Source organism: Anser anser (genome assembly GCF_964211835.1).
Source record: "Anser anser genome assembly, chromosome: 2".
NCBI classification, from domain to species: domain Eukaryota; kingdom Metazoa; phylum Chordata; class Aves; order Anseriformes; family Anatidae; genus Anser; species Anser anser.
Window position 1 is genome coordinate 36,481,897 of NC_139721.1, and position 26,625 is coordinate 36,508,521.

Consider the following 26,625-nt stretch of genomic DNA (forward strand, 5'->3'; position numbering starts at 1 on the left):
CTTTTCAGGGATGGGGGTGAGGCTGACTGAGTCCTCCTGAGTGAAGGACTGAGCAGTATTTGAAGGACTGAGAAGTGTCTGAAGTCCTGCAAAGCGACTGAGACACAATATTCAGGGGCTTAGGCAATTAGACTTAATGCATTGTTGAACCAGTGGTAAAAATACCATGTTTCTAATTCGGAATATTTTCAAAGAGTATCTATTTCTAAAGAGCTATTTGGGGAAATTGCCCCTGGTCTCTTTCCTACACCCAGACATGAAAGGCAAAGTTTTGGACACTGTTAACATATCCTCTATTTTCTTTTCCACCTTAGGGAGCTGTAGTTAAAATGCCTGCCTGAAGCCCATTGCACAACGAGGAGGGACAGCTGGGGCTCACTTTCTGCAGAGCTGGGGTCCCCCGTTTCTCACCCTGCCAGAGGCTGCTTTGGCTGTGTCCCCGTGCCACATGAACCTCTCCCCCACCACTGCCCCACTGGTCCTCCGAGTCTCTGCAGTCCCCAGTCCCATACTTCCCATCACATTTTTACTTCAGGGAAGTAAATGCATCAGGGAGCTGTGGAAGAGTTTTGGAAGAGCTGAACTGGGAAAAAAGCTCTTGGGAGGGGCAACACCCTTCAGTGAAAATATTCTTTGATCTGCAGATTATTATAAAATTAGCTGAAACTCTCAGCTCTGCTGACCCACATACAAGAAGATGAGCTCTTAGTCTCATTTTTCTGAAATGCTCATTTTGCTTTTTTGTTTTGTTTTGTTTTGTTTTCCTAGCTTTCAATACAGCCAGCATGTTTTTGTTGTCTTCCCCAGAATGTGAGAGTTCACCCTTAGCGCTGGGCTGGCTGCTCATGGTGTGAACAAGGAGGTGGACAAAGCTCTTAGCCACCAGAGGGATGGGCCTCGCAGTCACAGATGCAAGATAGGAAGGGGAGTTGAGCAGAGCAGCCCGTTTATCATGAAGCAGTATAACCTCAGACATGTTATTTCTTGTAACATCTCATTTTTTATCATATTTCTTTATTTACTGAGATCTTGACTCCTACCTCCAGTCTGTGTTTGATACCAGCTGCAGTTACCCAGCTCTTGCATGCTTACATGAGGTCACCCATTATTTCTCACACATCTCCGTTTTTTTTCTAGACTTATGCCTATATTTTATTCATCTACCTTGGACTTTGCCCCGTTTGTTCACATACTCCTTGGAATGAGGTACCCGCACACGCTGTGCTTGCAGGTGCCCCTGTGCTGATCATACTATCTTACCTGTGACACTTTTGTACTAAAGCCTTTAGAAGGCTTTGCATTTTCATAACAATATGACACGACTGACTCACGATCAGTGCGTGATTCACTGTATACCCTGATCATCTCTGAAGAATGGTTCCAATAAATTTATTCCCTTATCTTGTGATTATAAGTGGGACTAACGTATTGTAGCTGCTGATTTCTAAACCTATTTATTTCATTGGCTTGTCAAGATCATTCTGAACTATAAATTTATCCCTCACAGTGCTTCCAACTCTTTCCAGCTTAGTGTTTCCCCCAGGTTTAATAAGTATAATCTTGCATGTAATTAATGAACAGATTGAGGACAGATGCCTGCATACCCTCGTTTTGATATGCTTTTGCGGTTTGGTGGTGACCAGCTGCTCTGCTGGTTACATAAGTGTGCTGTAATCGTGGCTTTTCGAGCTGGGACAGCACTAGCTGATCTGTGCTATGAAGTGTCACATGAGAGGACACCAAAACTCATGAATGTCCAGATAAAGCAGCTATCGCTTCTTCTCGTGTATGTGGCCTGCTACCATTTCACCGAGAGAAAGGAGGTTACCATTTTGGACTGGCATTTTCAACCATCCTCGTACTGATAATGTTTCTGCAAAATGTCCTCCTTATATCCTTATATCTGTGTAATTGCGCATTGCTTTCTACTTTGACTTCCTTGATTTATTTTTATTTATTTATCTATTTATTTATTATGTGTGTGTGATTGTATTGGTTTCTACTTGGTAATTTGATGTAGGTTGGTTTTTTTTGTTGTTTGTTTGTTTTTTACAGTTGTACAACTTGCTTGCTACTTGTTTTCACTCGATAGATTTTCTCAGAGCCAGATCTAGAAAACCTTCCCTGTAGGATGCCTTACTTATCTCCTGTGCCAACAGAATCTCTCTCAAACTTTCTACCTTTTAGCCAACTTTGTCCTACTGCATTATAGTGTGACGTATTTACTAGCACATAGCTGTTAATCTGAGTAGTAAATGTGTTGGCAATGAAGGACCTCAGTATGATTTTATTTGAAATCCTCCCCTTAAAATTATATCCACTGAATCTTCCTGATGCAGTGGTGTATGGTAAAGTCATGACATAGTGAGACCCTTTCTTTGCTTTCTCTTCACCCCCGTTTTGTTGTTATTTGAGCAGATCTCCTGCTACGTTCTGGACCCCAGCGCAGGTACTCATGTTTTTAATGCACACTGTTCTCCAACCAGCAATGTTCTGCTGTATCAATGTGCATCTTGTGAATGACCCCACCACATCTGCTATGTGAATGAACCTCAGTGTGCAGGCAAAGCTTGACTTGCAGTATGTCCTGCTCGTTTGCTCAGTTGTATACAGTCATCTAGGACGTTCAGCACTTGGCCCCTCTGCTTTTCTGTATTGGATTAGTCAGATAAAAGGCACTAGGGTGACAATGCTGTTGTACCTTAGGGCCCTAATGCATCATCCGTGCAGCGTGGCAGGTCTGGGGATGGATGAGAAGGCTTCCTCGGTGAGCTTCTGCTGACACCTACTGCCAGAACTGAATCCAGCAAAACAACACAGGAGAAAGTTTCAGCACTGTCCCACATGATTAATGGTACGTGGCTTTGGATTCAGGCTATCTGCATTGTACTTAAAGAAATTAATACCATCCATAATGTTATGGATGTGATAATACAGATCAGAAACTGCAAAGTCTCCAGGAGCAATTTGTCTTTTTGTTGCTCTTTTTCTAGTAAAATTACTGAAGGACAAGAGTTAATTGAAAATCACCTTATGCATTTTTCTTCCATGATACAAGCAAATGATTTTATGGCACGAAGTAAGTCAATGCAAAAAAAGCTGTAAGTTTTTTTAATAGATGATACGTCTTCATTGTTACCATGAATGGCTTTACATCAGATTCATGAAAAGTATCTTCTCAAAGCAATTCCTATTCAGCAGTAGGGTCATATTTCTTTGTTTTTGAAGCCTCCTTTTTTTAGAACTTTAGATATGTAAAATGGACTAAGAATATTTTGAGATACCTATCTACATGTATGTATAATATATCAAATTATTATAACACCTTGCTGCTGGTGGTAAGGGTATTTATGCATGTTAGTTGCTAGAGTGCAATAAATCAGTCTGAAGGGTACTTCTAGTTTATATTTGAACTGTAACAACACCTAGATTAAAATCCTCAGGAGAAAATTTGAGGATAGATTTTGGTTTTGATTTCCAACCATCTTCTCCACTCCCACCATTTCATACTTCATAGGTTCTCTCCTATGCCTTCAAGTCTGAGAAATACAGGCTCTCAACTTGTCAATTACTTCCAAATTTAAGCACAATCACAAGCCAGGTATCATTCTCTATAAGAAGCACTCATTGTGTCACCCATTTACACCCTTCACTTGAAAATTCTTCTATGCTGGACATGGTTGTTCATTCATCTCTTCTAAACTGGGCGTTTGCAGAGAATTTCGCTAAGGACCAGACAAAAATTGGGACACATAAATACGTGTGAATGTCATGCAGATTTAAGTAAGCCTTTAACAGCTGCTGAGATCAGTGACTGTGCATTCTCTGTGAGCACACAAATCAATACGGCAGTGAGCGTGTTAGTCGCTCAACCTATTTTATTTTGAGGCATTAATCTTTTAGTATAATGGGATTGTACCATTTCTTCAATTTGCATTTGACAGAGCACTACAGAAAGCTGATAAATATTCACAGTAATTGCCATTGAGATTTCCATGTAATCAAGTTACACATCTAAGCTAATAACACTTACATTCTCCTCTTTTTTAATGGTTGAGTGCCCTAAAGATGGATTTTCTATTGACGGTTGCTGGACACTGCCTGTTCTGATGAATCAATTTCATTAATTGTCTCCTTTAATGTTAGCAATGAGTCTCAAAGAGATGTTTCAGGATAAAAAATGTGGAGCCTTAATTTTGCAAAGGAGTTTGTGTGTGAAATCAATCAAATTGCTTTGCAAAATGAGGCCTGCAAGCCAGATTTTCATCCAAGAAACAACAGAAAAACCTAGGTTAAAAAAAAAAACAAACAAACAAAAACAAGCAAGCAAAACAGTGCAGCCATTGAGCAGCTCATCTTGCATGCAGAGGTTGTCCCTGCTCTGAACAGGAAGGAAAAAAGGGAGGCAGAGCTGTATGGTTGCTGTTACTGGGCCAGTTTGTACCTGAACAAACACTGGGAACTTGACTTTGCAGCAGCAAAGCCTCTGAACAGGTAATTTGGATAGCTGTAATTAACATTAGAATTAGAATGTTTGTGCCTTCCTCCCCTTTGGCATGTTGCTTTCCTAGCATGCTTGTGTTTGGCTAACACACCTACCACATTTTGAGTGGCCCAGTTTTGGCCTTGTATGTAGGAATGCCCTCAGTGTTCACAAGGTGCATCTCCTAGTGGCAAGAAGTGCAGAACCTGTTGCAGTGGCAGCAGTTCAAGCTGTGGCTCTGGGAAAGCACTGAAGAAAAGAGCGTTTTTCAATTCGGAAATCATCAGGAGACTGTAGAAGAGGGATACGAGGTTATTCTGTTGGATGAATCCAGGTCAAGATTTACCAGCCCAGCTCCTCACAAAAAGTCGGATGCTGTTTTCTAACCACCACCAGCTTACCATTAATTAACCCAAACCTTTATGAACGCTGAACCGAAGCTGCTCACTGGGGATTCCTGTCCTTCCGGAGTGCTGTGCGTGGCTGCACCTTGCCCCTGAGGACGAGGAAGTGCAGAAGGGCTGTGAGCAACACCTTTGGCACACTGCAGTAAGTGTAGTTAGTGCTCAGGTTGTTAGGAACGCCTACGACAGTCAGCGCTGACAAAGTACAGGCAGTCCAGGTCAGGAGAGCAGAATTGGCTTACCAAGAGCAGTAAATACGTGAGTCTGCACTGCATGGGTTTGGGCTGCTCCGTGTGCCGAGGCACCCAGCACTGCCTCTTTGCAGATAGTACTAAGAGTACTGATGATACTGTAAGAACTAGACATGCTTTTTAGACACTAGGGTGTATCCAAAATGTTGTATCAACATATAAAAAAGTTGCACTCATTTTGGGCTGTGATGCATATTACCATGTTCCCTCCAGCTCACATTTGTGTCTTCTCTTTCCCCTTTCTCAAATGTAAAGCTGAAACGAGCAGTGCTTTTAGGGCCAGTTCAGGCAAAACCGCTGGGCCTGCAGGCTAAGCAGCATCAGCTCTAGCGGGGTTGGTGAAGGTGACACCAGACTGTTAGCTGGTGTAGCGCAGGCTAATGAAAGCACACCGTTGTGTACACAGTTGTATCAGAAGGCTGATAATAGTTTTCACTTCCTGACAAAACAGAGCGTCTTCTAGTTCATCATCACCTGCTCCTTGGCACGCTGCACTAATCTTTTCTTTCTGTTTAGATGGAAACTCCTTCACAGGACACTTCTGCCATTGCTCTTCCAAAAGCTTTCAAAGAAACAATGCCCCCTGAGAAGTAATTGCTTCCACCTGGGGATGATCCCTTCCCTGAGGGCGAAGGACAAGGAAGAGAGGGAACAGCGCTGTGTGAAGATCAAACTTAACATTTTAGACCTCACATCCTTGGCCAGGAATGAATGCCAGGATAGTGTTCCTGGCAGTGCTCAGTCCTCATCTGCAAAGTAGCATGGGCTCAGATATATCCCGCTGCTGGTAATTTATCACTCTTCTGAGTCACCGTAAGTAAATTCAACTTTGTGGTAATTGTGATCTTCAACTGTGTGGTAGTTTTGAAAGTAACCTTACTTTTCCTGACTGTGACGTCACTGTTCACATTGCCTGTGACAAAGCTGTGGTTATTGCCGTGACCTCTGATATGACTTGATGCTGCGCTTCTGCAGGTTATCTACGAACAAGACAGGTACTGTGTTTCTTGAATTTTCCTCTAAGGCTGTTCAAAGGTTTAGTTACTTGCATGACCTGTGTTCAGTCATATAACACATAATTTCCTTATCCAGTTTGCCGGATACAGTGTATACAGCTTGTAAATAAATATGTATTTAACTTGCATAAATCATTACCTTGCCAGAAAACTGTGATTTTTACCAAAGATTCTGTGATAAAAGTTTTTAGCTGCAGAAATCAGTTGGGCAATCAATCCTGATGGTAAGTCTGCATATAGCTAGAATAATTAGGGTCAAGTCACCATAAAAGCTAGATTCCTTTACTGAATACTATTTGTCAGTGAAATTAATGCAGAGAATAAGAAGGAGAAACGCATTTGACTTTACAGTCGTAATTTAACAAGTGCTTTCATAAAGACAACTGGTTTTAAATATAACATAAAAAAAAGTAAATAAAACGTTAAAAAAAAAATCTGTCAGTTTTGATAGTAAAAGCTAATTATTTTACCAGAGTGCTACCTATTATTTAATACGAAGTACTATTAAGCAATGACAAACGTGTTTATTTGCCATTTGTTAAGAAGTGGACTACTCCAGAAACCGATGATGGCACAGAAAAGCTCTTAGACATTCCTTCAAAATGCAGGCTCGGTCACAACAGGATTGTCACCATCTGATGCCCTCTGAATGGTCTTCATTCTCCGCGGTTCCCATACAGTTTCACAGTGGACAGAAGCTTCCCTATTTGCATTTTTTACTGCATTCCTTTTTCTTATGTAGGGAAGGCGAAGGAGCGAATGGGCACAGACTGTTGATTTATCCTCAGGCAAAACGCACGTTGGCAGGATTATGTACCTTGTGATGCTGCTACCCTACTGTCATACACATAAATAAGAATTAGTAGCAGGCAAGAATGAAAAGCTGTCTCACAATTTTCACCTTCTCCTCTTCAAACCTGTCCCAGATTTTGAAAGATCAGATAACAGATTACACTGTGGAATATATATATTTACACCCGCATATACATTTTCTGTGCTTGACAAATTATTGTACCTAAGAGGTAATGAACATGCTCAGCTCCACTGACTTGGCTAGAAGGTGGAAGTGCTCAGTCTGTCACAGGACCAGGCCTGGAGACATTTTTTATCTTAGAGCCTGTGATAAAGCATACAAACAGTGTTTTTTCTGTATGTATTAATCATCTTAATCTTTATAACTTAAATGCCAGGTGCAAAAATCATAAATTACTTTCCACAGATTAATGAAAGTGAAACCCACTGTTTGCATTGGAAAGTGCAAGCAAAACACATTTTCTATTATTTCTACTCTGTCTAATTTTAAATCATTTGGGTGAGTACAGAATAAACAAGTCCCTGGGATGTTAACATCAGGTGTTTGCTTTACAGCAGTGGGATGACAGAGGAGGGAAGCAGCCCTCATTTTTGTCCTATTTGTAGGGCTGGGTGGCTCTGGTACTTGGCAACGCTATCGAGGGTAGCCACCTCAGAGAGGTGCTATCTTGTCTTCCACAAGTTCAGCTTTTGTCTTCCTTTATTAAAGGATAAATCACCGTCAGGAATGAATTTCGGGAGAATCTAAACAATGTGAGCCAAAAGTAACCCATCTTAAGATCTCTGCATGAATGTGCTGCCAGCCACAGTAATTAGGCTGGAAGTTGTGAACATTTTTCCCTCTCATTTTTGTTGGAAATTTTATATAAAAAAAGAATAGTTCAGTTGGAAGGGACCTACAAAGACCATTGAGTCCAACTGCCTGAATATTCAGTGCTAGCCAAATTTAAAGCATATTATTAAGGGCATTGTCCAAACGCCTCTTGGACACTGACAGGCCTGAGGCATCAAACACCTCTCTAGGAAGCCTTTTCTGGTGTCTGACCACCCTCACAGTTAAGAAATTGTCCCTAATGTCAGGTCTGAACCTGCCCTGGCGCAGCTTTGTGCCATTCCCATGTGTCCTGTCATCGCCTACCAGGGAGCAGAGGCCGGCCCTCGCTGCCCACCTCCCCTCCTCAGGAAGGAGCAGGGAGCAGTGAGGTTGCCTCTTCCTCCTTTTCTCCAGACCTGACAACCCAAGTGTCCTCAGCCTCTCCTCACAGGACATGCCTTCCAGCCCTTTCACCAGATTTGCTGCCCTACTCTGGATGCATTCAAGGACCTTAAGATCATTTTTTATATTGTGGAGACCAGAACCGCACACAGTACTCAAGGTGAGGCTGCACCAATGCTAAACACAGGGGGAGAATCACCTCTTTTGAGCAGCTGGCTGTGCTGTGTTTAATGCACCCCAAAATGCAGTTTGCCCTCTTGGCTGCCAGGGCAGGCTGCTGGCTCGTGTCGATCCTGCTGTTGACCAGCAACCCCAGATCCCTTTCTGCTGAGCTGCTCTCCAGGCACTCATCTCCCAGCCTGTGAAGTACCATTTCAGATGGCTTCTGGAGATAAGGTCCATACCACCTCTGCTCCCTCATTATCTGCGTGTGTGACGCCAGCAGGCGGGATCACTGGCGCTAACACCTCACCCTGAGGCCTCCTGTGTCTCGCTATCTGCAGCTGGCAGCTGGGGCACACCTCCCATGGCCACCGCTCACCCCCGGGGCAGGGCCTGGTGTAGCTGCACGGGAGTTGGCCAGGGAGGACAGGCAGGTTCAGAGATGCTTGTTGAAAAGCTCCATGGCTGGGAAGCCCTTGGGGCTCTCCCCTGTATTGGGTTTACATGGCAAGGTTTTGGTAGCAGGAGGGCTGAAGGGGTGGCCTCTGCGAGCAGAGCCCAGCAGCTGCCCCATGGCAGATCAGAGCCAGCTCCAGCCGGCTCCAAAGGGACCTGCCTCTGGCCAGCGCCAGCGACCAGTGCTGGCTGGTTGGGCCTCTGGGAGGGCCGATTTAAGGAAGGGAAAAATCTGCTGTGCAACAGCAGCTGGGAGAGAGGAGTGAGAAAATGTGAGAGAACCAGCCCTGCAGACAGCAGTGAGTGGACAAGGCGGGCAGGAGGTGCTCCAGGCACGCAGCAGCAGTTCCCCTGCAGCCTGTGGAGAGGCCCCTGGTGGAGCAGGCTGTCCCCCTGCAGCCCACGGGTCCCACACGGAGCAGATCTCCACGCTGCAGCCCGTGGAGGAGCCCCCGGTGGAGCAGGTGGATGTGGTGGGAGCTGCCGCCCGTGGGGGACCCGTGCTGGAGCAGTTTGCTCCTGGGGGATGGACCCCGTGGTACGGAGCCGTGTGGGAGCAGTTCTTGAGGAGCTGCTGCCTGTGGGCAGCCCCCGCAGGCTCAGTTCGGGCAGGACGGCATCCCGTGGGAGGGACCCCACGGGGAGCAGGGGCAGAGAGGGACCGTGAAGGAGCGGCGGAGACGAAGCGTCAGGGACTGACCGCAGCCCCCATTCCCTGCTCCCCTGTGCCACTTGGGGGGAGGATGCAGAAGAGGGTGTTTGAGGGGAAGGTGTTTTTAGTATGATTTTAGTTTCTCACTGCTCTAGTCTGTTATGAGTAGGCAATAAATTATATTAATCTCCCTATGCTCAGTCTGTTTTGCCTATGATGGTACTTAGTGGGTGATCTCCCTGTCCCTATCTCACCCCCTGAGCCTTTTTCGATTGTATTTTCTCCTCCTGTTCCTGTGAGGAGGGGCAGTGAGGCAGCAGTGTGGCGCTGAGCTGCCCACAGGTGTGAAGCCACCCCGCCTGCCACCCGCAGCGGTGAGGTGGCGGCTGGACCCCGCCACCCCCCCCGCCCCGGCGTCAGCGCCATGGCAGCGCCGGCGGACCCCACGGGCGCTCCCCACCGGCAGCAGACTACAACTCCCACAATCCCCGCGGGGCGGCGCAGCCGGCTCCGCTCTCCCCTCCCTGCTCTCCCCGTGACCGCGCTGCACGACGGCCCTCGTAGTCCCGGCGCCCTGCCCTCTCCCTTCCCCGCCGCGGGGCCGCCCTCCCGGCCGGGACTCCCCTTCCCGACGGCCCCGGCGGCGCGGCGCCTGCGCGGCCGGCGGGGAAGTGCGAGCGGCCGTTGCGTTGCGGGCAACGGCGGCGGCGGTGCCGGCGGCTTCCGCGGCGGATGGGGGCCGGCGGGCGGCAGCGGCGGGCGGCGGCGGGGAGCCCGTGAGGAGGAGCCGGGCTGCGGCGGCCGGGGGTGGGGGGCGGGGAGCGGAGCGCAGCGCAGCGCAGCGCCGGAGATGTCCCAGCCCCAGCAGCAGCCGCCGCCGCCGCCGCCGTCTCCTCAGCAGCAGGCGCCGGCGCCGCCGCCGGCCGGCGGCAAGAAGCGGGAGCGGCGCATCTTCTCGGGCACCTGCCCCGAGCCCAAATGCCAGGCGCGGCTGTTCTTCCCGGCCGCCGGGCCGCAGGGCGGCGGCAGCATCGAGTGCACGGACTGCGGGCGGCGCCACGAGCAGCGGCAGCTGCTGGCCGTGGAGGAGGTGACGGACCCCGACGTGGTGCTGCACAACCTGCTGCGGAACGCCCTGCTGGGCGTCAGCCCGCCCCGCCGGAGCACGGAGCTCGTCAAAGTCATGGGGCTCTCCAACTACCACTGCAAGCTGCTGGCCCCCATCCTGGCCCGCTACGGCATGGACAAGCAGACGGGCAAGGCCAAGCTGCTGACGGAGATGAACCAGGGAGACATCTTTGACTGCTCCCTGCTGGGCGACCGCGCCTTCCTCATCGAGCCGGAGCACGTGGAAACCATCGGCTACGGCAAGGACCGCTCGGGCAGCCTCGTCTACCTGCACGACACTCTGGAGGACATCAAGAAGGCCAACAACAGCCAGGAGTGCCTCATCCCCGTCCACGTGGACGGGGACGGCCACTGCCTGGTCCACGCGGTCTCGCGGGCGCTCGTTGGCCGGGAGCTGTTCTGGCACGCGCTGCGGGAGAACCTGAAGAAGCACTTTGAGGAGAACCTGAGCCACTACAAGGCGCTCTTCCATGATTTTATCGACGCAGCCGAGTGGGAGGACATCATCAACGAGTGCGACCCCTTGTTCGTTCCTCCCGAAGGCGTGCCGATGGGCCTCAGGAACATCCACATCTTCGGCCTGGCCAACGTGCTTCACCGGCCTATCATCCTGTTAGACTCCCTGAGCGGAATGCGGAGCTCCGGGGATTATTCAGCGACATTCCTCCCCGGCCTGGTACCCCTAGAGAAGTGCATGGGGAAAGACGGCATGTTGAACAAGCCGATCTGCATTGCGTGGAGTAGTTCGGGGCGTAACCATTATATCCCTCTAGTTGGAATAAAAGGTGCTGCTTTACCTAAACTGCCTAGGAAGCTCCTTCCCAAAGCCTGGGGAGTTCCTCAAGACCTCATCAAAAAGTACATCAAGTTAGAGGAGGACGGCGGTTGCGTTATTGGAGGAGACAGAAGCCTGCAAGATAAGTACTTGATGAGGCTGGTTGCTGCCATGGAGGAGGTCTTCATGAGCAAACACGGTATTCATCCCAGTCTTGTCGCTGACGTGCATCAGTATTTCTACAGAAGGACTGGTGTCATAGGAGTCCAGCCCGAAGAAGTCACCGCCGCCGCCAAAAAAGCGGTGACGGACAACCGCCTTCACAGGTGCCTCATCTGCGGGGCCCTTTCGGAGCACCACGTGCCTCCAGAGTGGCTGGCGCCGGGCGGGAAGTTGTACAACCTGGCGAAAAGCACCCACGGGCAACTCAGGCCTGACAAAAACTACAGCTTTCCCCTCAACAGCTTGGTGTGTTCTTACAACCCTGCGAAGGACGTGCTGGTGCCCGACTACAGCCTGAGCAGTCTGACTGCTTGCAACTGGTGTCACGGCAACCTGGTGCGCCGCGTCAGAGAGGATGGGTCCGTCTCCTACTTGGACGGGGACAGAACCAACACCAGGTCCACGGGTGGCAAATGCGGCTGCGGATTCAAGCACTACTGGGAAGGTAAAGAATACGACAATCTGCCCGAAGCGTTCCCTATTACTCTGGAGTGGGGTGGAAGAGTGGTGAGAGAGACGGTCTATTGGTTCCAGTACGAAAGCGACACCTCTCTGAACAGCAACGTGTACGATGTTGCCATGAAGCTCGTTACCAAGCACTTCCCCGGGGAGTTCGGGAGCGAGATTCTTGTTCAGAAAGTTGTCAACACGATATTGCATCAAACTGCCAAAAAGAACCCCGATGATTACACCCCTGTAAATATCGACGGTGCTCACGCCCAAAGAGCTGACGAGGTGCAGCAAGGACAAGAGGCAGAGGCACAGCTTCCCACCAAAATTATTTTGACCGGACAGAAGACAAAAACTTTGCACAAGGAGGAGCTAAATATGAGCAAAACTGAAAGAACTATTCAGCAGAACATTGCAGACCAGGCTTCTGTGATGCAGAAACGGAAAAGCGAAAAATTGAAACAAGAGCATAAAGGGCAACCTAGGACTGTTTCCCCGGGGGCTGTTCGTGAGGGGCCGTCCTCTGCACCTGCTACGCCAACGAAAGCCCCGTATTCACCTACATCAACAAAAGAGAAGAAAATCCGAATAACGACCAATGATGGGAGGCAGTCGATGCTCACCCTGAAGTGCACCACCACTTTCTTGGAACTGCAGGAGAGCATAGCCAGAGAATTCAATATCCCTCCGTACTTGCAGTGCATTCGCTATGGTTTTCCTCCTAAAGAGCTGCTGCCTCCCAAAGAAGGCATGGAGAACGAACCCGTGCCTCTGCAGCACGGCGACAGAATTGCCATAGAGATCCTGAAAGGCAAGGAGGAAAGCAGCCCGCCGACTGCAGCGCACTCGGCCCATGCCGTGAAGCATGAAGACGTTGCTGTGACTAGTAAAATCTCATCGAAGGAGCTGCAAGAGCAGGTTGATAAGGAGATGTACTCTCTGTGTCTTCTAGCAACACTAATGGGTAAGGCTGGCTTCGGGTTGTATTTTAAAATTGTGGTTTTTAAGTGGGAGATAAAATTTTACAAAATACAGTTATATACATCTGTTTTTTGCTGTAACCATGGAGCAGGTTAGTGTCGTTACTCCTCTCTTAGAGGAACAGTTAGCGTGCTGTCCGTGATTTTCAGTGTTGTGAATTTTAAAATGTGTGTATGAGGTGCTTGTTCTTTCTTTGCTGTGAAAGCCTTTCTTAGAAATTGCCGTTTAGGAGTCGATGCCTTTCCTTCTCTGTCTGTCTCTCTACCTGCGCTCTCTGTTTGTTTTTCCAGCATCTCATTAAGCAGACATTTGATGCGCGTGTTGTGTGAGCTACACACGCCCGCTTCCTACATCTCCCCCGGGTCACAGGAAAGAAATTCAGAGTAGATGTGAGAGGGGGATGTTGGCTGCTCGTCGGAAGTTTGAGGACTAAATTCTCACCCCTGTATTAGGATAAAGTCCTGGTGTTTCTCCCCACGGGGAGCTGTGTTGGTGTAAGCAGATCAATACAGCGTTGTCTCCTAAGCTAATCTGCTCAATTTATATGAAGGTCTGGGTGTTTATTTATTTATTTATATTATTTATTTATTTTTCAAGCAGGAACCATGAAAAGCATTATTTCAGAATGCAGGCAGAGGAGAAACTGAAAGAAGCTAAATGTGTATTTGAAGCCCAGCTGTAGACGTAGGGTAGCAAAGCTCAGCTTATAAATTGTCACTCGTGTAAATGCCTGGTAATAATTCAAAACTAATGAACTTTTCTCCGTTGCCTGTGGCTTTTATTCTCATATGTGGACTCAGGAGATTTGGGCCTTCACTCGCACGCCAGTCTCTTCAGATAATTACATATATTAATCTGCTGACTGACAAAAGACAGATTTTTTTGGTCTGTTTTTTTTCCTTTTTTTTTCTTCTCCTCCCCAACACGTATGACCGAACTACGTTGCAATGACTTCTCTTTGTTAAGTTTCACCATCCCTGCTGTTACTGACAGGAAGCAGACCAGCAATTATCGTTTAGCTGCACGAACAAGTCGAATAGTCATGTTTGCAGGCTTTTTTTTTTTTGTGGGAGTCTCCCCTTCTGCCGGAGGGATTTGGCGTGGCTGAGGCACGTGATATTGCAGAAACAAACCCATTACATAAGCCCGGAGCGACATGTCAGAAGTTCATAGTGCAGAACTTTGATTTCTCCCGAGCCCGGCTGTTCGCTCCGCTATCTCTGGCACGACAGCGCGCCTCGCCGCTTGCCGCCTCGCCGCCCCAGCGTTCGGGTCGCAGTTCCAAAGTGCAGGGAAAGGCTGGGTCGGAGAGCTCGCCGAATTCCAAGGTGAAACTAAAAGAGCGTTCAAGAAATAGGCTCGAAAATGTGCTCGCTGGCTTACAGAAGCCTCGGAGGTGCTTTCAAAGTATCCTGGTGACTTCAGTACTAAGGCGCCTCCCTTTTTGCATCTACTCACATATAAACTGTGAGCCTTGCGCTCAAGGATTGGTTTTTGCCTTTGACTCTCCCCGCTGTGAGATGCCTCCTGTGAAGCACAGGTCAGAATAGCCTTTACCTCACCCTTCCCCAACTGTATCCATGTTGCGTTACTAATGGAACTAAAAGTGGCAGCAAGTGATAAACCACCCAGCTACAACAACCTGGGCAGCGACTGAATAAGGTGCTATTTTTATGTAGCCGTTTTTCGCATCAGGGCTTCATTTTCCTTCAACAATACTCGTGGAAAAAATCTAGGCGGTTGGCTACTTCCAATTGCTATTTTTCAGTGGGAAAACAAACCCGAAGATATTTCCTAAGCCTTTCTTAATAGGGTTTAGGTGCCAGCTCCTCGGGCTGGTATGTTCAGCCTTTCTGGGAAGGGAGACCTCAGTGCTTCTCAGCTAGGTTTCTCTGGTATTAAAGAAGAGTGCTGCAAAGTTTGAGAGTCAGCTTGGCCTTCACGCTCTTGCTGTAACTTATTGTTCTTAAAAATATTCATCCAACATGGTCAGATTAGGACATGAAGAGGAGAGGTGATATTAAAGTAGGCTCTCTGGACCAAACGTTTTTTTCTTTTTTCTTTTTTTTTTTTTCCCATGCCTGTAGTTAAAGTTTGTCTTCACTGATCTAGAGCTATTAGTTCTGGGTGCTTAGAAGATTTTTGTTACAGAGTCTCCTCTTGGGTGGATTGATGCTTCTTTCCCATTGCAGTTACTTGGATTTTTCTCTTCTGGTCTTGGCTCGTTAACTCATTAAAATTTTAGACCATGTTATTTAATTTTTACATACATAATTTAAAAATAACCCTTGGGTAATTAGATACTGTAATTTTTTTTCTGAGCTACTTTACAAAAAACATGCATAAAATGTGAAGCTTTTACCCCTATTTTTATTTAGCTCCAACTATACAATTCTATAAGGAAGTGACTAAAGGAATTTTAATTTCACATCAGCATAGTTTAAAGCATTTTGTTTTTAAACTGATTTAATTACACCCAGGCAAAACCACTCCGGATACGTGCAAGCCGAGTATGAATCTATTTTGGTTGGTTTGTTTTGCATTGATGAACCTGTCAGCTCGTGTGAAATCCAAATGGCCAGGTTTGAATTAAACCAATTAATTGTTGCCAGGATTTGCTGGGATTTAAACAGTGTGTTTTAAAGCCAGCCGCAGCTCCCTGTAGCCTGCGTTTATCAGCAGAGCTTTGGGTTTGCTTAGCGCTGCTGCACGCCTCCTCTGCTGCACGCGGTGACCATTGCGGGCTGCCGCTGGCACGGGTTGGTCTGCGCCCGCTCTTTCCAGGTGTGCTTGTGGGCAGGGTGCGCGGCGTTTGCTGCCCTGCCTTCCTGCTGTGGGGCCGGAGCCTGCTGCGGGGAAGCGCTGCGGTGGAAATAGTGGGGAGGACATCAGCCCTGCGGTGAGTACAGCGGCCTGAGGGAGCTTTGCATCCAGCTAAACGATCGCCCAGATCGGTTTGTGACCTGTAAATGTCTTACTGCCGTTGTAGACAGAACCAAAACGGTCAGACCCAGCTGGGAACAGAAACCTGCAGACCTCAAACATAGTTCAGCTGAATTACGCGCAGTAGTTACTCCCGCCTGGGAAGCTCCAGACAATTGTTTTGGTTCTTTTTGCTGTTCCAATCTGAGACCTCTTTCTCAAAACAGCACAAGGGTTTATTTTGGTTCCTTTCTTTCTTTCAGTGGCTTTCAATGTTTTTGTTTGGTGAGCCCTGCCCACCATACTTTTCTGCCCGTGGTCCTTGCTAGTGTCACGTAAAAAGCTGCCAAGCAGAGCTGCTTCTCTGGTGCAAGGCGTGACAAAGCATGCCTGAGGCTGTAAAACTGGACTTTTCCTAAAAGCCTGGTGGTGGCCTTGTGGGAGGGATGGGAACCCTTCAAATAAGAGCGGGCTGCTAAATGCAGCAGCATGGGGGTCCTTAAACAGAGTCAGCCACTGTGTGGCTGCTGGCTGTGGCCAGAAAATAAGAAAGAGTGGTAGGTGGCTTGTCTGCTGGATTTTCTTGCTGGGAAGTGAATGCCTGTTGACCAGACCAGCGTGTCGTTTTAGTGCTCGGTCAAAGCTGTGAGCTCGATGTGCAAATGAATGGAAGGAAACAGCATGCCTGTGGTTTAATGAGTGCGTTTACAGTGAGCCAGATTACGTAGGGCTCCTGTCTTTGAGTGTCTAAAGAGAGGACACGAAGAGGTGCCGTTCCCTGTTACGGAGAACGGGGACTTGAAGAACACCTGGAGCGGGGAGGCGGCCCGCAGCATCCTTCTGGCGGGGCGCAGGCGGGGAACGGCACCAAGGCTTTCAGAGCGGGCGGTGCCACGTAAAGCCACTGTCGTGGGGTCGGCCGTTCTCCTCCCCGAGGGGTGGCGTACCTGGTGGGTTATGCAGTGCAGGCACAGGAGGGCTTTGTTCACTGGGTGTGTAAGCTGCTAAAAATAACTCTGTGCTTTTATTTTGCTCTTAAGAGCAAGCGAAGAAATATTGGTGGGCAGTACTTCGCAGCCTCACGCTTTCCAGCTATCCCTGTCCCAGTTAACTTTAGCTGATGATTCACGTTCTCCGGTTTTAACAGAACAGTGAGAGAAACGGCTGTGGAGATTGTAATGATGAAAGAAGGCTGCGATTTCCACCTCAGTACTATCCCTGAAGCTTTGACGTGACGTGGGGGAGAACACTCACTTTTTAAGGAAAATGTAAATGCCCAGTAATTGTTTCTGCATTGTTAGTAGTTTTTGTTTGCGCGGCTCTGTCGGCTACGCCACGTGCCACTGCTAGGAAGCAGGAGAGTGGTTAGCAGAATGAGGAGCAGCACGCCTGAGGATGGAGCAGGTGCTCTGTTAGGTCGCTGATACTGTCCTTGTAGCTCCTTCTCCGTTCTTTACCTTCCTTAACATAATCTTGGGGCAGGGGGGCTGCTGTTTTTGCTTTGTCTGTTAACCCCTCAGCAGCATTTCAGGTTGTCACATTTCAACGCCATTTCTGGCGCCTTTGAAAAACGCCTGTTCCAGGGGGCTGCTGGGCCCCAGCGTCGGCATTTTGCTGCCGAGCCTTAAGAAGAGGAAGGGGGAAGGAGGTAGGGACATGATTTCTGCCCAGCTGCCTGCGCAGGGGCTCGTGCTGCAGCGTGAAGCCCGCTGTGTGGCCGCTGTGACACTAAGACCCCGTCTGGGGAAAGGTGTAGGGATACAGAATTGAGGCTTTAATGCACAAGGATACGTGCCTGAATTTTGGAAGAGTGTCAGTCATCTCCTAGCGTAAGCATGTGGTAAGAGGGGAGAGGAGATTTCGGTGTACGGCCTGGCAAAGAACCGGGAGCTGCAGCTTGGATCACATCAAATTTGGGAACCTTTGTACTGGAGCACGTCGGACTATGGGATGTTTTCCTGTAAGTTGACCAGTGTCCTAGGTTCGTGTTCTACAAATAAGCAATCAGAATTCAAATTCTTAATTGCATTTAAGAGAGTGACAATTTATTCCAAGGAGTTACATTTTTCAGCTGTTGTCTGTGATGTTAAAATAGGAGTGCTTAATCCTCACAGTTGTGTTTGATTTTTATAGGAGAAGATGTTTGGTCTTATGCAAAGGGGCTTCCTCAGTTGTTCCAGCAGGGTGGAGTATTCTACAGCATCATGAAGAAAACCACAGGTATTTTTTTGTTTTTGTTGCTCTTTCTTCCTTTGTTTTCAAACCTTTAAAATTGTAAATTGGTCTTGAGTCACTTGTAAGCATAAACATACTTTATTGTATTAGCATGGTACACCTTTAATTTTCATAACATTGTAGAGCTCCTCGTACTCCCTCAGAGCCTTTTGTAAGACTGGGGAATCAGATTACGACTAGTTCATTCAGCTTAAATATGTTCTTCTGAAATCGTCTCTATAGCCATACATCTCCGTATAAACTTCCTGACTAGAACAAACAACTTCAATAAGTCAGCTGTGGTTTGGTTTTTGTTTGTTTTTCCTACTGGAAAGATCAAACAAAGAGAAAATTACAGGACCTATTTCTATTATACTTTAAAACACTCGCTGAACAAGGAGTTCATCTTTCTACTGTGTCTTAGTAGGTGTTTTGTACAGGGCTACTGCATGTTTTAAATTTAAATGGTTGGTTAAATTTGTTTTTGATATTCCTAAGATTGTTGTTCAAAAGCAAAGTTACCCATCCCCTTTTCATGTTGATAAATATCTCATCTTGGACTATGTGTGGAATAAGCAAGCAAGCAATTCAAGAATATTTGATTTTTAGATGGCTTTTAAAATACTGCCTACAAAGAATAACGTCTGATTCTTCATAAAATGTGCTGTTGAGTTATTTTCTCTCACTTAGAGTCTGTTTTCTTGTTGAAGTCTTTGCATTCACAGCTTAGCTCCTGTGGTTTCATCTATAATAATACTTCCTTTGCCACTTTCCTACTGTTTGATTTCCTAAGCAGTTTTATCAACTTATCCTTGATTATTTTTTAGTTTATTATCAACTGTTTTAATACATCCTTTCTTTTATGTTTGCAATAACTAAAATGTGTGGCATACTTAATGCACGTTACCTCTCACTGAATTATTAGCCTGGGGAATAGATTAAGCATGCGAGTGTCTTACAGCAGATCTGCTTCATTTTAGTTTTCATCCTTTTACTGTGCTCGTACAGTGAAGACTGGTGTGTTGTTTGTGGCAAGCGAATTATTTTTAAGTGATGCCCAATGGAAAGGACGTTCTGGACTGATAAATGACTAGCTGGAGCTGAGAGCCTAAAATGAATATGAGACTTTAACCCAGCTGGTCATTAACTCAGAAAATGCCTGGTTTAAAGTATTTTGCCAACTGGCAATGTAAGAGCTAAGGCTGGGGGAGATGCCATTCTGATTTGATTCTGATTGCATTTCTGTATGTGTAGGTATTTTACCTCCTAGATTGGTGGGTAGAATTACGATTTCACCATTAGCAAACCTGTATGATTTTAGTATTTTATGAACTACTAAACTTCCACATCAATTATTGTACAACAGTTTCTTTTTTCACGTGAAGAAGCTCCTTACATATTTGTAATATTTTAATTAACGCAGCCATTATACTGAACATTTGAAGCAAAGCTTTCCATCAGGTGTAGTTACTATTAATCAATTGAAATTTAATTTAGCGGATTGTCTGAGATCTCATTGGGACTTCAAGATCACATTTTCAAAGGCAGGTTTGGTCTCTGATAGAAACTCTTGCAGCACTCTCTTCTGCAAGTGAAGGTTGAGCTGGTAGATTATGTAGTTAAATTTTGTTCTTCAGGCTAAGTTAGGTGTTTGGGGTTAAATTTTGTTCTGTAGCGTGTTTTGGCTGGTTGGTTATCAGTTCCCATGGGTATGTAAAGAAAGGAGCTGTGTGTCTGAAGTTGTTGAAATGAAGAATATCTCATCTGTAGGTTCTCTGCAGCTGTAGGAGCGTGAATCGGAAGCCCTGGAGGCTGAATGATTTTGGTCACTTGGTTCATCGTTATAAAAACCGTTTAATAACGTATCAAATTATTTGAGTGGCCTTTTTGTTGATGCCTAGAATACTTGTTTTGACTGCATTGCATTTGATAACATAGAAGAAGGATTTAGGTGTTATCTTTCTTCCCTTCTCTGTAACTTCTGGTATTTTTCTTGAGGAATTGTAAGAGAATATGAGGAAAATCCTATGACTTTACCCATTCCCTGCACTTTGTTTTTTTAAAGTGCCTTGTCTGTTTTTTTTTGTTGTTGTAGCTCTCATTTCATAGCTGATAGAACTGAAGTGAAGAGAGTTGTGGCAGCCAAGTTTTCTTCTGCAGACAGCTTTTAACTCATAGAAACCATTGTCACTAAAATGATGCCTTACTGCTTATACCACCGTCTGTATGGGACAGAGATGAGAGTTATTTTGTAATTTGTGACCAAAAAATTAGAAAGCTGATTGTTCTCTTTTTTGACACAGAGTGGCTTCAGAACTTAAATTTGCCTGGCGAGCTCTGACGCCAGATCTATCAAATCAGAAGTAGATTAATGAAACAAACAGCTAATCACAAATATTATGTCTCATGTTTATTTTGTAAAGGTTAATACTTACAATGCCTAGGGCTACTAAACATAGTAACCTTGAAATGTTTTTGTTTATCCACTTTCTCTCTGAGCAGACAAGCAATAGGAAATATGAACATCCTTAGATTTAACTGCAGTTGTGCACACTGAAATCCTACTATTTTAACCAGTATGGGAGAGGTCTTAAACTTCTCCAGAAGCACAGTAATTTGAAATGTGCTCTCTGCTCTTTAAATGTTTTCTGTGGGTGGGTTTTTTGTTTGTTTTTTGGCTGGAGGGGAAGGTTAGGGTGGTGGTGGGGTTTGGCTTTCTGTGTGTTACTGCAGGCATGTGCTGCTTCTTCAACTTCTGTTGTGTTAGAACTGCAAGCCCTACCAAGGGGGTTATTTTATTTAGTGGTGCTACAATCCTGGCACTTCAACAGAATCGCCACAGAAGGCAGCAATGTCTTAGGGGTATACTGTGGGTGGTATCTTAAGGCATACAAGCCTAAATTGTTTTTCTCCCATAGTAAAAAGTTTAAATGTGTTTCTTTTTACATCTTTGATGCAATAATTTTAAATCTGCTAGCATTTTGAATAACTTTTTCTATCTTTATAGGTTTGGCTGACGGCAAACACTGTACTTTTCCGCATCTGCCTGGTAAAAACTTTGTGTACAATGCAGCAGAAGATCGATTAGAGCTGTGTGTGGATGCTGCTGGGCACTTTCCCATCGGTCCTGATGTTGAAGACTTAGTTAAAGAGGCCTTAAGTCAAGTGCGCGCCGAAGCTACTTCGAGGAGCAGGGAAGCAAGCCCTTCGCATGGAATGCTGAAGCTGGGTAGTGGTGGAGTAGTGAAAAAGAAATCTGAACAACTGCATAACATAACTGCATTTCAAGGCAAGGGCCACTCCCTAGGAACTGCATCTAGTAGTCAACAACATGATCAAAGAGCCAGGGAAACACCACTCTTAAGAAAGCATAGCACAGAAACGGACTTCAGTCCTGCCAAAATTGAGCCTTCTGCATTCACAGCTGCTTCTGGTAACAGTGAGCTTATCCGAATAGCTCCTGGAGTTGTGACAATGAGAGACAGCAGGCAGCTTGACCCTACTTTGATTGAGGCACAGAGAAAAAAGTTGCAGGAGATGGTCTCTTCTATTCAGGCTTCAATGGATAGACATTTGCGGGATCAGAATACAGAGCAGTCAGCATCAGTTGATGTCTCTCAAAGAAAAGCAGAGGCAGTGAGTTCAACTGCTAAAACTGGGAGCTTCCAGGCTGGCTTACCCGAGTCGTTTTCTGCACCAGGTGGTACTGAACACTTGAATACTGAATCAACTGATGGTAACATGGTGAATTCTGTGGGAGCAACTTTCCCTGCGAGGTCTAAAGCACAAAAGGGAAATTCTGTTGAGGAGCTTGAGGAGATGGATAGTCAAGATGCAGGAATTACTAATGTTACTGAGCCAATGGATCACTCTTGATAGGTTAAAATCTAATAAGGGTAGAAGAAATTACTGTTCAAATGTAATGTTTATTGGCTGGGCCACACAAAGTGATTAGCTATTAAATCTTGTATGTATGTCAAAGATTATATCATCTTATTCAGTGCATGATAAGCAAGTGTGTGATTGGCAATAGCTTTTAATATTACCATACTGCTACCCAGGCTGGCTCTGTTACCTGTAAATTAGTTATTAGGAAATGCACTGAGATGAATATCTGCTGTAATGTGGGTTACTGAAAGTTCTTTGTAATTTTTAATTCTGTATAAGTCTTAAAATTTAAGCCCATGCAAGGTTCTTACCACGCTAGTTTAAGGTTACTGGAAAGGCTAAACCAGGCAAAACTAGAAACTTGACAAGGTTAATCCTGTCCCAGGTACTTAGTTCCACTCAAAAGTATGCCATAAACACGAACTACACGTAAACTTCAAAAAACAACTGAAACTAAACTTGTGGTAAATTTTACAACGTGGCATACACAGTACTTTAATTACACTGGCACTTCCTCAGATTTAATTTTTTTTTCATTCATACAGCTGTATACGCTTGTCAGAAATCTTGGAATAAGTGACTGTAGTAAACTCTCTAATTTCTGCGTATCGTCAGTTTGAGCAAGTTAGAAAAAAAGTGTACGATGAAGATAAAGTGAATGTGGTGTGGTTATGCATGGCTGTCTGAGCCAACACAACCATTTTGGTGCTCTGTTAGTAAGTGATAGCGTGTTTGTATTTCCTCCCAAATATTGAGCTGGTTCAGATGTTGTGCAACTTTCAACACAAGTACAGGAGAGAAGAAGTTGGCAATTGTAAGGAATAGCAAACGTTCATTAGCAAATCCATTTCTCTTAAAAAGCTTTGATTATTAGTATTGGTCAGTAATGGGAAAAAAAAAAAAAAAGAGCAAATAATAGCTGTCCTCAGAGCAAATTAGCATTTTATTGGAAGGAAACAACTCTCTAACCTAAATTCTCCTCAAGTGTTCAGTAATAATTGAGCTTTTGGAAGCTCCCCGTTTCCTCAGTGGAAACAAGCACTGCGTGCTGTTCCATTGTCCGTAAAGTCTGCAAAGACTGCCCACCTCTCTTAGCTTCGCTTCAGTTTGTGATGCAGGGAAACCTGCATCAGTGCTAATGCAGCTGGTATCCACTTACGTAGCGTGTTCATCAGAGCTGCAGTGCTAGTTTTTAAGAGGGAGCCCTCGTGCTTGCTCCCCAAGGACGGAACGTTTATCTGATACTGCACTTTGCTTCCTATCTTCATAGTCAGACTTAAGTGCACTATTGTTGCTTCCTCTAATGGCAAAATAACACTGAGTGGATGAAAGATGTTAATACAGCTTCAAAGGAATTAAGAGCATTTAAATATCGAAGTCAGTGTTTGTGCACACGTGGGTTTTTACCAGTTCACAAGTGTTGTCTGTATCGTGTATGTTTGTATTCGGAAAAGTCTCCACTTTTTACATTTCTAATCACTTAAACAGTTCTAAGCGCTAGTACGAGAAAATGTCCCATGGGGGAGGATTTTATTTTTGTATGTAAAAACTAACTGAAGCAAATCACTTAAAGAATAAGCCCTCATTTTTGTCAAAGTCAATTTAAATTCCTCTGCTGGTTAACTTCTTATGCGGAGGGAATAAACCTTTAACCATGTAGTCCACTGCTTATAGGTAAAATGTAAGAATCACCTTTTCACAAATAAAAATTTTAAGATCTCAAATTGCAAACCTGTGAGTTAGGACTTGGCAGCTTGGAGCGCATGAAGTAATTTGGCACACCAGAACCGACCTTGCTGATGCATTGATTAACTGGCGGGGCTTATTCAGTGAGAAACAGGATGCACATGCAGCAGCTGGAAGCCTGCCACGACTTCTGAAAACATTTAGTCTCCCATGAATCAGCCTAGCTGTCTGAAGGCTACTTCTATATGTAAAATGTTGAGGATTGTGCTTTGTCACAGTGTGAGGTTTAGGGAGGTATAGCAGGGGCATGTTCCTGGGACGGAGCTTGGGTGAGGAGAGGCTAAGGGGGAGGCATCGCCTGGATCTCTTGCATTCTAGATAAGATAGCTATCGCTTAGACGTTTTTAACATTTCCTTTAGAAAAGTCTTCCTTGGCTGGAAAAAAACTGCGTATATGAGAGAATTTTAACTTTGAAATAAATTGAAGTATTTATTGCACATCATCCTTACTCCAAGGAAAGACGCTTACTTTGATGCCTTTGTGGTAAGAGTGCGGAAGTTTGTGTGCCTTTGACTGTGTAAAGAGGAAGGCTTGGTTTGATTTTGACACACTTCCTATTTCAGCAGTAATTTGACATTTTCCTTTCTTAACTAAATAGAAGTAGGCACGGATAATAGCTCGCTTTCACTCACCCTTAGTGTCTTCTCTGGGATCCACTCACACTGTGCAGATCAGAACTCTCCAGTTCCCCAAACCAAATGGTCTCAAATGGTGTCAAAATCACAGGATGATCTGATGTGAGCTCCTCTGGTCTGATGTAGGCTGGTGTATATTTTTGGTGCAGTGCTCTTCTTTCACGTGGCTTTCTCATGCATTTAAATACCAGCTTTTCTGAGAAAGATGGCTTTTGGTACTCTCAAGGAAGGCTAAGCTGCACCTACCTGCTGGCACGATGTGTAACTGTACAGGAGAAGCGAAATAAAGAACATCCAAGTGGAAGCTTGAGCAGATGTTTCGTTTGATTGCTACCAGTGGATGCAGTTGTGAGTTGAGGTAAATCAGTGTGCCTGTCGTGAGCACCCGTGTGCCTGTCAGGTTGCCCTCTTAGGCAGGAAGGTGGTGGTGGGGTACGAGGGCAGGGAAGGCTCGTTGTGGGTGCGAACCCCGTGCAGAGGACATCTCAGGTGGTGCAGAGAGTGCACCTTTCTCTCAAACAACAGAAAACAACCAGCCCAGCTTCTTGCCTCGGGAGTTAGGCTGGGCTGCTGAGTTCCCTCTGAGCACCTGCCTTCATCGCTTTGTTGTCTAGGGGCCAGCCACCTTCTAACACAGCGCCTCATGACAAAGACGACTTAAATTACTTGAAAATCATAAACCTGACTACGGCTTTGGAGGTGTAACCTAAGTGAGGGGTGATTACTGAGGAATACAGGCCGGGTACAAAAAGAAAAAAAGAGCTAGATTCTCAATGAGCACATGGGAAGCCTCAGGAGAACAGATCCATTTTCCAGGCAAACGCAAGGTTTTTACTACTAAAATGTTTGGCTGGTTAGTAAGGTTGACTTCTTGATACTGCTGTTGGTCTGAGAATTGGCTGAATTTCAGTGAGGGAAAAAGACATTTTTCACATGAAGTAATATAAGTGTATTTGGGGCGTGTTCACTGTGACAGACACAAAACAGCAACGTGTATTGTTGGCTTTGTGAATCCCATGTAGTTTACTCGTCTTCTCGGTACAAAATAAGAACAAGAGGTAGTCTGTGACACAAGACCAGCAGCTTCACGTGAGGCCATGTGCTAACAACCCTGTACAGCAGGCATACTTTCCAAACCAGAATGCTTGATTGAAAATCTTTGGAGAAGTAGAACCTATTGTTGCTGTAAGGAGTTTTAGCAGGGTTGCTTGCCGCTTTCTCAGTTTCTTGTGAAAACGTCAGGTAATGAAATTCCTAGTGCGCTTACAACCGGGAGAGCTACGTTCGAGCTGAAATGTAATGAGTGAAAAGCGAATGATTTAAGAAGATGCCACTGTTACCTCTACGTTTGTTTGGCTCCCATTTTTCAAATAGCAGCATTCACATGCTTTTGTAAAATAATAACGTGAAGTTGATCCTTCCGTTTAAAAAAAGAAGACAGTAAGTGGTTTCTTTGTTTTTGCTTGTGAATATCAGTTTAGCTTCTTAAAACTGAGTAAGTTGCTTAAGATCTTTCGAATGCAGGATTCCCTCTGAGCCCTTACGCCTGCGGTTGAGCAATAAAAGGTTGAACTGAGTGGTATTTCCAGAATTATTTTACGTTTAATGAGGATTATTGCCAAGAAATGAAAGAGTGCACTTTTAGGAGGGAATGCTATTTAAAAAAAAATGTATAAATAAGAATTAATAGTGTATATATTTAGCAAACAAATCTTTTTAAACAGTAAGTGCTTTACATGTTGACTTAAAAAGAAACTAGCATAGAAATTATACCATCTTCGCAGCACTGGCTGTTATCCAGCACACTTTGGTTTGTTTTATTTGTGATTGCTGTACTAATTATATTTGATTTTTTAATCTGTAATGTAACAATAGTGTATTATAACAGTATATAGTGTACTATACTACACTTCACTGTACAGTATTTGAAATTTTCTTTGATTGCTATATTAAAACTATAAGTTAAAACATTTGCTTTGGCTTTATAAGATGCAACTTTTATCTAGCCTTTCACACAGGAGCCTATTTGATTAACACTGATTTGGCTACAAAAGGAGTGAGTTGTAATTACTTTTGCATTCTACATATAAATTCCGTTCTAGTTGCATACATGAATACTAGTACAGAAGGTGAAAAACTGGTATAAACATTAGAAAAGTTAGCTGATGTCGTCCATTTTGCTTTGGCTATGTTCATTTAAAGAGACTTTT

The 26,625-nt window shown here is 45.2% G+C and overlaps 1 protein-coding gene and 1 long non-coding RNA gene across 2 annotated transcripts; both read left to right on the top strand.

The window, feature by feature from the left end:
* Positions 1-2,804: 2,804 nt before the first annotated feature.
* LOC310894272 lies at positions 2,805-6,289 on the top strand. Its single transcript, XR_014579730.1, has 2 exons — positions 2,805-4,494; positions 5,655-6,289. It is a non-coding gene; the product is annotated as an uncharacterized lncRNA (long non-coding RNA).
* Positions 6,290-10,041: 3,752 nt separating this feature from the next.
* VCPIP1 (valosin containing protein interacting protein 1) lies at positions 10,042-25,127 on the top strand. The gene is made up of 3 exons (XM_083822677.1): positions 10,042-12,992; positions 18,065-18,151; positions 21,153-25,127. The coding sequence occupies exons 1-3, from the start codon at positions 10,304-10,306 to the stop codon at positions 22,019-22,021; spliced, it is 3,645 nt and encodes a 1,214-aa protein (XP_083678803.1). The 5' UTR covers positions 10,042-10,303; the 3' UTR covers positions 22,022-25,127.
* The last annotated feature ends 1,498 nt before the right edge of the window (positions 25,128-26,625 follow it).